The sequence below is a fragment of the Staurois parvus genome, unplaced genomic scaffold (genome assembly GCF_062004578.1).
Source record: "Staurois parvus isolate SC_StPar_1 unplaced genomic scaffold, SC_StPar_1.0 ptg000413l, whole genome shotgun sequence".
NCBI classification, from domain to species: Eukaryota; Metazoa; Chordata; class Amphibia; order Anura; family Ranidae; genus Staurois; species Staurois parvus.
Window position 1 is genome coordinate 245,334 of NW_028318209.1, and position 14,218 is coordinate 259,551.

A 14,218-nucleotide genomic window follows, 5' to 3' on the forward strand; every position below is an offset into this window, starting at 1 on the left:
CAAACCCCAGGCCGCTATTACCATTTGTTGCTACAATAACCGCTCTGGTTTCTTTTTCTACTTTCTTTGTATATGAGTAACAGAAACCTATGTAGCACCCTCCTAGTTTAGCTAGGGGGGAGCTAGACCCTGATGGCTAGTCAGGAGCTGGTTAGCAGCTTAGGTGAGATAGCCAGAGGGGTCAAATTCTGGTCAGGACTGAGCAAATCTGCAGGCCAGCCACTCTGGAATTTCCACCCCTCCCTGCTCTGAGGCTTTTGGAGGAGAGCCTTGGAGGCAGTGGGTGAATCTGAGGAGTGGTTGGTTGCACTTTTGAGGGACACTAGCCAATCCCCAACAGAAGGTTTGGCAAGGGGTTGGACTCCCTTAACATTTTTGGAGCCTGCTCAGTAGCAGGAGTGTAGTGGGAGGAGAGGAGAGAGGAGCAGGAAAATGTGAGACTGGAGAAGGAAGGCTGCCTGCGAGCCTGGAGCTGGAAAGTAGGAAAACTTGGGACTCACTGAGAGAGGACCACCTCTATGGCAGGGAAGGAGCAACCCGGCCGATAGGTCTGGTAGCAGCAGCCAACCCACAAATGGTATAGAAGAGGATCTGAGTTAGTAGACCTGCACCCCCTGGGCGGATAGGGGAAGGAGCACTCTGGTAGGAAAACAGATTAGCCCCCTACTAGTGAATGTTCACCTCATTTAAAAGGAAAGGAGCCAGATCCCCTGTTCAGGAGGAAAGTCTCCAGATTGCTGGGTGAAGAGGAGTTCATCTAGATTCTGGGGTGGTACAACTGGAGCTTCTGGTTAGCACTCCAACAGAGACTGTGTTAGAGAAGCTGTGAATAGTTCAGGAAGTTGTCTTTAGATTTCAGTTCCCTTTGGCATCCTATACACCTGTTACCCTATCCAAGTTCTAATCCCCTCAGTAAATAACAAATCCAACGCTCAAGGCCTGATTTCTGTCTACGAATGAAAGCTTTGTGGAAAATGCTAACTGACTGGCTGTGCAGGACTATAGGTAGACCCTAATTCATCAGCAACCCCTAAGGGGGTAGTGCTACACCTGATACCATCTTTGCAACAGAACGGATTGACGGAGTCAATGCCTAAGTTGATTTACTCTTCATTAACTCACAGCAGCTCACAGCTTTATTGCACACCAGAATTTTAAACCCTGAAGAAGGGGGATATGTTGTAGCCCCGAAATGAGTTGACTTGTTACCATTGGATTTTTGTAATGAAATAAATGCTCTTGATGTGGCACTCGTGTTTTCTCTGTATCTATAGTAACTGTATTCACTTGAGGGGCCCTTGAGAAACATTCATGTCAGAGAGATGCCTTAGCAGAGTCATTCCACAATACAGGGAATAAGGATGTGGTGGTGTCACGGTCGGGGGTCAGGCTCAGAGACCAGTAGTTATAGCAGTAGAGAGTCTCCCACCAACCAGCTGGATCAGCACACAAGCAGGTCACCCTGGTGAATGAAGAAGGCTCACCCGAGGTGTGGGGTATTCACCAGAGCTCCTGATGGTAGAGATGGGTTTTGCTGCATGTTAATACCAGGTCAGGTCCTCAGGATCACCCCACCATAAGATGCCACCATGGCTTGTATTCACTTGAGGGGCCCTTGAGAAACGTTCATGTCAGAGAGATGCCTTAGCAGAGTCATTCCACAATACAGGGAATAAGGATGTGGTGGTGTCATGGTCGGGGGTCAGGCTCAGAGACCAGTAGCTATAGCAGTAGAGAGTCTCCCACCAACCAGCTGGATCAGCACACAAGCAGGTCACCCTGGTGAATGAAGAAGGCTCACCCGAGGTGTGGCGTATTCACCTGAGCTCCTGATGGTAGAGATGGGTTTTGTTGCATGTTAATACCAGGTCAGGTCCTCAGGATCACCCCACCATAAGATGCCGGGGTCTAGTAGCAGATATAGCAGGTAGGGGTCAAGCAGAAGTGTAGTCAGTAAAATGAAAGGTTAGTAATGAGTGGTAGTGGAGATAAGGACAGTTGTAAGTACGCAAAGGAGCAAGATATCGGCTGGAGAGAGCACAGTAATCTGGCAAACAGGAAGTACAAAGGCGTGGGTTAAATAGGAAGTTCATGTGAGGAACAAAGAGTTCAAGGTTCACCAGAAATATGAGACAAAGGAAGATTGTCCAAGGAATCCGACAGGGCACTGTCCAGCATCTCAGGGGGCACAGTGAGAAGCTACCGCCAGGCACTGCAGAAGTTGCAGGTTCAAATCTGGACCTTGACAGGTGGTCTACAGAGATCCGAGGGGTTCAGACACAATACCGGATTAGAGAACCATAGGAAGGCTCAGGATGTCCTCCGGAAAAGAAAAGGGAGGGGGTGGAAGAACCCTTTTATTGTCAGTGACTCAAAGATTTCTGAAAAAGGTTTAGATAGAAAAATAACTCATATCTGTTGGGGTTGGGGTTACCCTGTAGGATAAAGATACATAGTCTTCCATGGACGCAGGGGAAAAAACCCCACACAGGATTAAGTAGGTTGGTCTGAATGCCAAGGGGGTCCCAATCCTGGATCCTCTGGAGAGTTCTCTGGCAGGTGCTGTACTCAGTAAGTAGGAGGAGACAAAAAGGTCTATCGATGTTGTGAAAAAGCAGAGGCACCCATTGTTGTATATCTAAGGGTGGGTTGGAGTTGTCAGGTTTAACAAACATTTAATTGCTTTATTTTACCAAAGAAACCTGTTTCATGGCTTTAAATTGTCACTTTCTTGGTTCAGGGTGATATCCTGATGTGCAGCGCTATACCGGTTGCATGTTTCTCCTGAGTGGGTATGTGAGCCTTTTAGGACCAACTATGGGCCTTTTTACCTCCTTTATTCGACAATATAGACTCCACAATGGTTCTGGAACCTTCTCAAAGATCCTTTTTTTCACTTTTAAAAGAGCAGATCTTTGACCCCCAGAGGTTGCCAATCTCACCAGTCTCTATCATGGATCTATGTATAAAATCTGGAAGAGCAGATCTTTGACCCCAGAGGATGCCAATCCTACCAGTCTCTATCATGGATCTATGTATAAAATCTGGAAGAGCAGATCTTTGACCCCCATCTGGAAGAGCAGATCTTTGACCCAGAGGTTGCCAATCCCACCAATCTCTATCATGGATCTGTGTATAAAATCTAGAAGAGAAGATCTTTGACCCCAGAGGTTGCCAATCTCACTAGTCTCTATAATGCACCTGTGTATAAATTCTGGAAGAGCAGATCTTTGACCCCAGAGGTTGCCAATCCCATCAGCCTCTACCATAAGCTTGTGTATAAAATCTGGAAGAGCAGATCTTTGACCCCAGAGGTTGACAATCCCACCAGTCTCTATTATGGACCTGTGCATAAAATCTGGAAGAGCAGATCTTTGACCCTCATTTGGAAGAGCAGATCTTTGACCCCCATCTGGAAGAGCAGATCTTTGACCCAGAGGTTGCCAATCCCACCAGTCTCTATCATGGATCTGTGTATAAAATCTGGAAGAGTAGATCTTTGACCCCCCCCCCCCCCCATCTGGAAGAGCAGATGTTTGACCCCAGAGGTTGCCAATCCCACCAGTCTCTATAATGGATCTGTGTATAAAATCTGGAAGAGTAGATCTTTGACCCCCCCCCCCCCCATCTGGAAGAGCAGATCTTTGACCCCAGAGGTTGCCAATCCCACCAGCCTCTATCATAAACTTGTGTATAAAATCTGGAAGAGCAGATCTTTGACCCCAGAGGTTGCCAATCCCACCAATCTCTATCTCAGACCAGTGTATAAAAATTGGAAAAGCAGATCGTTGACCCCAGAGGTTGCCAATCTCACCAGTCTCTATCCTTGACCTGTGTGTAAAATCTGGAAGAACAGATCTTTGACCTCAGAGGTTGCCAATCCCACCAGTCTCTATCATGGCTCTGTGTATAAAATCTGGAAGAGCAGCGCTTTGACCCCAGAGGTTGCCAATCCCACCAGTCTCTATCATAAACCTGTGTACAAAATCTGGAAGAGCAGATGTTTGACTCCAGAGGTTGCCAATCCCACCAGTCTCTATCATGGACCTTGGTATATGAATTCCTGTAAGAAAAGGAATGTGGAAATCCTTTTTGTTTTTCAGGAGCCCCTGGTAAGACTGAGGTCTGGCCCCCATGCCGGAGAGGGAAGAGTAGAGGTGTTGAGGAACGGGAAGTGGGGAACAATTTGTGACGACAAGTGGAATCTGATTTCAGCCAGCGTGGTCTGCCGGGAGCTTGGTTACGGTTCTGCCAAAGAGGCCATTTTGGGTGCCCAGTTGGGCCAAGGTGAGAAAACAACTTCTTTACAATAATTATTCCTCTTATTAACAGACTTCCAAACCCAGTTCATTAATCCGACCGATAAAACGTTATGAATAAACATAAACATTTAACGAGAACATAATTACGACACCAACATCATACTTGTTAGTGGGGCTGTAATTAGCGAGCGATGAACTATTAGTCTTGGCAGCGGCTGAGAAGCAGAAATATCGCCGTTTGTTAGACTCCGTAAATGTTAGGGAGGAGTAACGCCGTGAATACTTGATTCTCGGCCTCTCAGATCCCCGAAGATACACTTTTTTTTTTTTTGGTTTTTAACAAATCACATTTCAGACATTCATTTTTCTTTCTACTTGGAAATGCTTTCCCACGCACGCGGCTTTTATCGTAACACACTTTATTATCGGTTTTGTGGCTGCCATTTTTCCTCATTATCCTCGTGTTACAGGAAAGGCCGGCTATTTATTTCAGCCCGGGAGTGAATTAGAAATAGCAGCAGATTATTCCCAGGAATGGATCGCCTTTATATTTGTCATTGTATCCGATGGAAGGGACTGGAATAAAGCTTGTTCTGCAGAGAAGTCCATAAACAATCGGCTCGGCCGTCAGTCCCGGAAAATCCTGCCCAGGTTTATACTGACCCTCACATGGAGAACATCTCTATGGGCTTCGGGGTTTCATTTCCTGCCTACAAGGGCTGTTTTCATTTATATGGACTCTGTTGGTTTGAAATTGGTACTTACCCTTAGCCGCAGGGGCGGACTGACAACTCATGGGGCCCCCAGGCAATAGGGGGTCATGGGGCCCCTGTGTCCTTGTGTATGAAAAAGGTACCAGGGGCATCTCATGGGGCCCCCTACTGACCCCGGGCCCTCAGGCAATGCCCGAGTTTCCAAATGGTCAGTCCGCCCCTGCCTAGCCGTTAGCTCTTACCCTTAGCCGTTAGCTCTTACGTTAGTCACCACTTGCACTGAGAGCGAAACACCACCATCAGATGGACAAACCAAGATCTGTGGCATTAAAGCACAGCTTCACTCTAAGTGGAGTTTCCACACTATACTGCCAATACACCCCTGCTACACCCCTACTACACTGCCAGTACACCCCTTCTACACCCTTACTACCCTGCCAGTACACCCCTGCTACACCGCTACTACCCTGCCAGTACACCCCTGCTACACCCCTACTACCCTGCCAGTACACCCCTGCTACACCGCTACTACCCTGCTAGTACACCCCTGCTACACCGCTACTACCCTGCCAGTACACCCCTGCTACACCCCAACTACACTGCCAGTACACCCCTGGTACACCGCTACTACCCTGCCAGTACACCTCTGCTACACCGCTACTACACTACCAGTACACCTCTGCTACACCCCTACTACACTGCCAATACACCCCTGCTACACCGCTACTACACTGCCAGTACACCCCTGCTACACCCCTACTACACTGCCAGTACACCCCTACTACACTGCCAGTACACCCCTGCTACACCCCTACTACACTGCCAGTACACCCCTGCTACACCGCTACTACCCTGCCAGTACACCCCTGCTACACCCCTACTACACTGCTAGTACACCTCTGCTACACCCCTACTACATTGCCAGTACACCCCTGCTACACCGCTACTACCCTGCCAGTACACCCCTGCTACACCCCTACTACACTGCCAGTACACCTCTGCTACACCGCTACTACACTGCCAGTACACCCCTGCTACACCCCTACTACACTGCCAGTACACCCCTGCTACACCGCTACTACACTGCCAGTACACCCCTGCTACACCCCTACTACACTGCCAGTACACCCCTGCTACACCGCTACTACACTGCCAGTACACCCCTGCTACACCCCTACTACACTACCAGTACACCCCTGCTACACCCTAACTACACTGTAAGTACACCTCTGCTACACTGCTACTATACTGCCAGTACACCCCTGCTACACCCCTACTACACTGCCAGTACACCCCTGCTACACCCCTACTACACTGCCAGTACACCTCTGCTACACCCCTACTACACTGCCAGTACACCCCTGCTACACCCTAACTACACTGTAAGTACACCTCTGCTACACTGCTACTATACTGCCAGTACACCCCTGCTACACCCCTACTACACTGCCAGTACACCCCTGCTACACCCCTACTACACTGCCAGTACACCTCTGCTACACCCCAACTACACTGCCAGTACACCCCTGCTACACCCCTACTACACTGCCAGTACACCCCTGCTACACCCCTACTACACTACCAGTACACCTCTGCTACACCGCTACTACACTGCCAGTACACCCCTGCTACACCCCTACTACATGCCTTCTACACCACTACAACACTGCTACTACACCCCTGCTACACCGCTACTACACCACCAGAACACCCCTGATACAACGCTACTACACTGCTATTACACCCCTCCTACACCGCTACTAAACTGCTACACTGCTACTACACCCCTGCTACACCACTACTACTCTCTAAGTACACTGCTACCTCAGTGATCTCCAATTGCTTCTGAGTCCTGTGCTGAGCAGCTGCATTGTATTTAAATAGTATAGAAGTTGTGGAGTAGCATTGTAGCAATGGTATAGTAGCGGTGTAGTAGCTGTGTAGTAATAGTGGAGTAGAAGTGGTGTAGCAGCTGTGTAGCAGTGGTGGAGAAGTGGTGTAGTAGTGAGCAGGGGCGGACTGATCATTTGGAAACTCGGGCACTGCCCGAGGGCCCGGGGTCAGTAGGGGGCCCCATGAGATGCCCCTGGTACCTTTTTCATAGGATTTTTTGAGTTTAGGCAAGGACACAGGGGCCACATGATCCCCTATTGCCCGGGGGCCCCATTAGTTGTCAGTCCGCCCCTGGTAGTGAGGTAGTAGATGTGTAGTAGCATTGTAGAAGTGTTGTCTACTACAGTGATTTCCAGCTTCCAGGGGATCCCCCAGGTCAGGTATATACGTGGTTGGTCCAATCTGGAACAATGTAACTCTGTATAAATATCCAGATCTGGAGTTGTTCTTTCCCGGTGCATTTTATTGGCTGTTTGCAGTCCCGGCTCTGCACACGGAAGTCCCGGCTCTGCACACGGAAGTCCCGGCTCTGCACACGGAAGTCCCGGCTCTGCACACGGAAGTCCCGGCTCTGCACACGGAAGTCCCGGCTCTGCACACGGAAGTCCTGGACATGATGGGGTTATACTCTGCCAGTCCTGCTCCTGGAGTAAGGCGTACCATTAGGCCCACGTTGTAGCATTCCACTGCGGGGGCTGGGCACAGGTTCCTCTGTGTCACCCGTAAGAAATGGGCCTTCCAGTCTTCCAATGTCGGGCTCTTCCAATAGACAGGAGAAGGCTGAACCTCGGGGCACGTGTGGAATGTTCGTCTTGTCTCACCCAAGGGTTGTATTTTTCCTGTTGCAGGGATGGGTCCCATCCACATGAATGAAGTGCTGTGCAGCGGACGGGAGAAGTCCATCACCGAATGTAAGTTCAAGGAGGCCAGTATAGCGGGGTGCCAACACGAAGAAGACGCCGCCGTGAGATGCCACGTGCCACAGATGGAGTACAGCAGCCAGGTGAGGACATCTATCCATCTCTATGGAAGGGATACATTCTACAGGTTTTATTCTATGTATGTAGCGCCCCCTAGGTGGCTTGCTGGGATGTCAGGCAACTTTAGTTCCTTTTGGCTCCTCTGTAATCAGTCGTAGATTTCTTTTGACTGCTCTGGACGTCACAGGCTGCATGTTGGATTGCTCTCCCCTGCTTTCTACAGAGTTCTCTCTCTCCTCTGAGGTGCCCGCCATCATCCTCGGTGACTTTAACATCTCAGTCAATGTTCACACCCCGCCACCTCTCAACTACTCAACCTAACTTCCTCTTTTAACTGAACACAATGGTCACAATCCACCACCCACTCCAATGGCAACACCCTTGACCTTGTATTCACCCACCTCTGCACTCCCTGTAACCTCTCTGACACCCCTTTCCTCTCTCTGATCACAACTTGATCAGCTTCACACTCTCCCTGCCTCCTACCTCCCATGCCTCCTACCTCCCATGCCTCCTACCTCCCATGCCTCCTACTTCCCTGCCTCCTACTACCTCCCATGCCTCCTACCTCCCTGCCTCCTACCTCCCATGCCTCCTCCTACCTCCCATGCCTCCTACCTCCCATGCCTCCTACCTCCCATGCCTCCTCCTACCTCCCATGCCTCCTACCTCCCATGCCTCCTACTACCTCCCATGCCTCCTACCTCCCTGCCTCCTACTACCTCCCATGCCTCCTACCTCCCATGCCTCCTACCTCCCATGCCTCCTACTTCCCTGCCTCCTACTACCTCCCATGCCTCCTACCTCCATGCCTCCTACCTCCCTGCCTCCTACCTCCCATGCCTCCTACCTTCCATGCCTCCTACTACCTCCCATGCCTCCTACCTCCCTGCCTCCTACCTCCCATGCCTCCTACCTTCCATGCCTCCTACTACCTCCCATGCCTCCTACCTCCCTGCCTCCTACCTTCCATGCCTCCTACTACCTCCCATGCCTCCTACCTCCCATGCCTCCTACCTCCCTGCCTCCTACCTCCCATGCCTCCTACCTTCCATGCCTCCTCCTACCTTCCATGCCTCCTACTACCTCCCATGCCTCCTACCTCCCTGCCTCCTACCTCCCATGCCTCCTACCTTCCATGCCTCCTACTACCTCCCATGCCTCCTACCTCCCATGCCTCCTACCTCCCTCCCATGCCTCCTACCTCCCATGCCTCCTACCTCCCTGCCTCCTACCTCCCATGCCTCCTACCTTCCATGCCTCCTACTACCTCCCATGCCTCCTACCTCCCTGCCTCCTACCTGCCATGCCTCCTACCTTCCATGCCTCCTACTACCTCCCATGCCTCCTACCTCCCTGCCTCCTACCTCCCATGCCTCCTACTACCTTCCATGCCTCTTACCTCCCATGCCTCCTACCTTCCATGCCTCCTACTACCTCCCATGCCTCCTACCTCCCTGCCTCCTACCTGCCATGCCTCCTACCTTCCATGCCTGCTACTACCTCCCATGCCTCCTACCTCCCATGCCTCCTACCTCCCATGCCTCCTACCTCCCATGCCTCCAACCAGCAAACCGTTACCTGTAGAAACCTCCATCACCTCAGCCCTGACCTTCTCCACTACTGAGCACCTCTATGATGAAATTGCACCCCGGTCCTGCCCAGAGCTGGCCACATCTGCCTACAACAACTATCTATCATCCTCCCTGGATGCTCTTGCTCCTCTCTCTACAGGCAGAACCCGGCATTGCCTGTCACAACCCTAGAAAACAGATGACACCAGAAGTCTCAAGAGATGCAGCCGTGCTCTTGAGCAAGTATGCTGTAAATCTAAATCCCTGAAAGACTTTACCGTCTACAAATCCGCTCTTCTCAAATACAACTCCGGCCTCCGCGGTGCTAAACAAACCTACTACAACACTCTCATCAAGACCCTCATCCAATCCTCGTCAACTCTTCTCTACCCTTAATTCCTTACTCCACCCCCACTGCCTCCACCCACCAACTTACTGCACAGGAGATTGCCAGTCACTTCAAGAAGAAGATCAACACAATTCAGGATGAGATCTCCAGGGTCAAGCTTCCTCCTCTAACCAACATACCAGACCCATCACCAAACTCTACACTCTCCTCCTTCAACCATGTTACCACCAAGGAAGTTACCGAACTCCTTTCCAAGGCCCATTTCACCACCTGTCCCCTGGATCCTGTCCCCTCACCACCTGTTCCCTGGATCCTGTCCCCTCACCACCTGTCCCCTGGATCCTGTCCCCTCACCACCTGTCCCCTGGATCCTGTCCCCTCACCACCTGTCCCCTGGATCCTGTCCCGTGGATCCTGTTCCCTCACCACCTTTCCCCTGGATCCTGTCCCCTCACCACCTGTCCCCTGGATCCTGTCCCCTCACCACCTGTCCCCTGGATCCTGTCCCCTGGATCCTGTCCCCTCACCACCTGTCCCCTGGATCCTGTCCCCTCACCACCTGTCCCCTGGATCCTGTCCCCTCACCACCTGTCCCCTGGATCCTGTCCCCTCACCACCTGTCCCCTCACCACCTGTCCCCTGGATCCTGTCCCCTCACCACCTGTCCCCTGGATCCTGTCCCCTCACCACCTGTCCCCTGGATCCTGTCCCCTCACCACCTGTTCCCTGGATCCTGTCCCCTCACCACCTGTCCCCTCACCACCTGTCCCCTCATCACCTGTCCCCTGGATCCTGTCCCCTCACCACCTGTCCCCTGGATCCTGTCCCCTCACCACCTGTCCCCTGGATCCTGTCCCCTCACCACCTGTCCCCTCATCACCTGTCCCCTCACCACCTGTCCCCTGGATCCTGTCCCCTCACCACCTGTCCCCTCATCACCTGTCCCCTGGATCCTGTCCCCTCACCACCTGTCCCCTGGATCCTGTCCCCTCACCACCTGTCCCCTGGATCCTGTCCCCTCACCACCTGTCCCCTGGATCCTGTCCCCTCACCACCTGTCCCCTCATCACCTGTCCCCTGGATCCTGTCCCCTCACCACCTGTCCCCTCACCACCTGTCCCCTCACCACCTGTCCCCTGGATCCTGTCCCCTCACCACCTGTCCCCTGGATCCTGTCCCCTGGATCCTGTCCCCTCACCACCTGTCCCCTGGATCCTGTCCCCTCACCACCTGTCCCCTGGATCCTGTCCCCTGGATCCTGTCCCCTCACCACCTGTCCCCTGGATCCTGTCCCCTGGATCCTGTCCCCTCACCACCTGTCCCCTGGATCCTGTCCCCTGGATCCTGTCCCCTCACCACCTGTCCCCTGGATCCTGTCCCTCACGACTGTTGCAGCCTCCTTCCTGCTCTATCCTAAACTCTCTAACCCCCATCTTCAACCTCCCACTCTCCATGGGCACCTTTCCCTCCCCACAAAACCATTGCACAGAGCAGGTAAAGATAAGAGGTTTCTTTTAGCCTCGATCCTCCTCTTCTCGGGTCCCCTGCCATCATTTCTGGCCCCTTCCCCTTGCTAAGAGCGCTCAGAGGAAGCTGCTTGCTCTGGGGGCACTAGTGATTGCTCGATCTCGAGCCGCTTCTGTGTGTGTATGGGACATAAAGAGCGTGGCTAAGTCTTCACTGGCTGTGATTGACAGCAGTGGCAGCCAATGCCTCCCACTGCTGTGCCTCAGCCAATGAGGAGGGAGAGACCTGGGAGAGCCGAGGCTCCCATGCACAGCACTGGATAGCCATGGGGCTCCGCTAAGTATCGGAGGGCGGAGGGGGGGCTGCACATAGAAGGTTTTATGACCTTTAGAACGACTTTAACCATTCACATTAGAAAGTCAGAGTGAGTTCAGAAATACCGATCTGCCTACACCAGGCCAGTGCCTCAGAAAGTACGGCAGCCATGGAATCCGCATGACAGCCAAGCAACTGGCATTTTCAGAAGCCGGGGCCACCAGTGGCAGCCTATGTATTCTCTTCCTCCCAGGAATGTCAGAATGAAGGAATGTTCCGGCTCCTCGGAGCCCCATTCCTTCCATCCTCAGTGGCAGTTGATGGAGTGTAATGTGAGGAGGATGTACATGGCGATGATATACGGGATCCGCTCTGCGCTCCTCCTGCAGACGCCTTCGTTATTTCTCACTTTGATCCGCTCTGTGCTCCTCCTGCAGACGCCTTCGTTATTTCTCACTTTGATCCGCTCTGCGCTCCTCCTGCAGACGCCTTCGTTATTTCTCACTTTGATCCGCTCTGCGCTCCTCCTGCAGACGCCTTCGTTATTTCTCACTTTGATCCGCTCTGCGCTCCTCCTGCAGACGCCTTCGTTATTTCTCACTTTGAGCCGCTCTGCGCTCCTCCTGCAGACGCCTTCGTTATTTCTCACTTTGATCCGCTCTGCGCTCCTCCTGCAGACGCCTTCGTTATTTCTCACTTTGATCCGCTCTGCGCTCCTCCTGCAGACGCCTTCGTTATTTCTCACTTTGATCCGCTCTGCGCTCCTCCTGCAGACGCCTTCGTTATTTCTCACTTTGATCCGCTCTGCGCTCCTCCTGCAGACGCCTTCGTTATTTCTCACTTTGATCCGCTCTGCGCTCCTCCTGCAGACGCCTTCGTTATTTCTCACTTTGATCCGCTCTGCGCTCCTCCTGCAGACGCCTTCGTTATTTCTCACTTTGATCCGCTCTGCGCTCCTCCTGCAGACGCCTTCGTTATTTCTCACTTTGATTTTATGCAGAAGAAGAATCGTCCCGCGAAGCAGATTTCTGATAAAACACAGAAACGTGTGACATGAATGACAGCGAACGACATTTAGCCACTGAATACACGGAGAACATGAAACAAATTGGCTGCTCGCTGAACGCATTTCTGAAAACGTAACAGACCATAAAATACGCTGAGCAGCGACTTTATCTGCCGAACGCCAAAACAGGAAAACATTTCCTAGATCTGGATGGCGGAGTCATTGGAATGTGTGCCCAGGAATGGAGTATACCCATAGATCCCGGTATGTGCTCCCCTCCCCCACGGTGATCCCGGTATGTGCTCCCCTCCATGGTGATCCCGGTATGTGCTCCCCCCGCGGTGATCCCGGTATGTGCTCCCCTCCCCCACGGTGATCCCGGTATGTGCTCCCCTCCATGGTGGTCCTGGTATGTGCTCCCCCCGCGGTGATCCCGGTATGTGCTCCCCCCGCGGTGATCCCGGTATGTGCTCCCCTCCATGGTGGTCCCGGTATGTGCTCCCCTCCATGGTGATCCCGGTATGTGCTCCCCTCCATGGTGGTCCCGGTATGTGCTCCCCCGCGGTGATCCCGGTATGTGCTCCACTCCAGCGGTGATCCCGGTATGTGCTCCCCTCCATGGTGATCCCGGTATGTGCTCCCCTCCATGGTGATCCCGGTATGTGCTCCCCTCCATGGTGATCCCGGTATGTGCTCCCCTCCATGGTGGTCCCGGTATGTGCTCCCCTCCATGGTGGTCCCGGTATGTGCTCCCCTCCATGGTGGTCCCGGTATGTGCTCCCCTCCCATGGTGATCCCGGTATGTGCTCCCCCCACGGTGATCCCGGTATGTGCTCCCCCCACGGTGATCCCGGTATGTGCTCCCCTCCCGCGGTGATCCCGGTATGTGCTCCCCCCGCGGTGACCCCGGTATGTGCTCCCCTCCGTGGTGGTCCCGGTATGTGCTCCCCCCGCGGTGATCCCGGTATGTGCTCCACTCCAGCGGTGATCCCGGTATGTGCTCCCCTCCATGGTGGTCCCAGTATGTGCTCCACTCCAGCGGTGATCCCGGTATGTGCTCCCCCCGCGGTGATCCCGGTATGTGCTCCCCTCCCATGGTGATCCCGGTATGTGCTCCCCTCCATTGTGATCTCGGTATGTGCTCCCCCCACGGTGATCCCGGTATGTGCTCCCCCCGCGGTGATCCCGGTATGTGCTCCCCTCCCATGGTGATCCCGGTATGTGCTCCCCTCCATGGTGATCCCGGTATGTGCTCCCCCCATGGTGATCCCGGTATGTGCTCCCCTCCATGGTGGTCCCGGTATGTGCTCCCCTCCAGCGGTGATCCCGGTATGTGCTCCCCTCCCGCGGTGATCCCGGTATGTGCTCCCCCCGCGGTGATCCCGGTATGTGCTCCCCTCCCATACAGATCCCGGTATGTGCTCCCCTCCCGCGGTGATCCCGGTGTGCGCTCCACTCCAGCGGTGATCCCGGTATGTGCTCCCCTCCCATGGTGATCCCGGTATGTGCTCCCCTCCCATGGTGATCCCGGTATGTGCTCCCCTTCATGGTGATCCCGGTATGTGCTCCCATCCATGGTGATCCCGGTATGTGCTCCCCCCGCGGTGATCCCGGTATGTGCTCCCCCCGCGGTGATCTCGGTATGTGCTCCCCCTGCGG

The 14,218-nt window shown here is 53.3% G+C and overlaps 1 protein-coding gene across 1 annotated transcript in view; it reads left to right on the top strand.

Moving 5' to 3' along the window:
• LOC149454976 (lysyl oxidase homolog 4-like) overlaps window positions 1-14,218 on the top strand; it is a gene marked incomplete at its 3' end in the record, with an annotated part of 222,569 nt that overhangs the window by 157,998 nt on the left and 50,353 nt on the right. Inside the window, 2 exon segments of the mRNA XM_089686826.1 lie at window positions 4,104-4,287; window positions 7,717-7,871. Coding sequence (XP_089542952.1) covers window positions 4,104-4,287; window positions 7,717-7,871 — 339 coding nt within the window.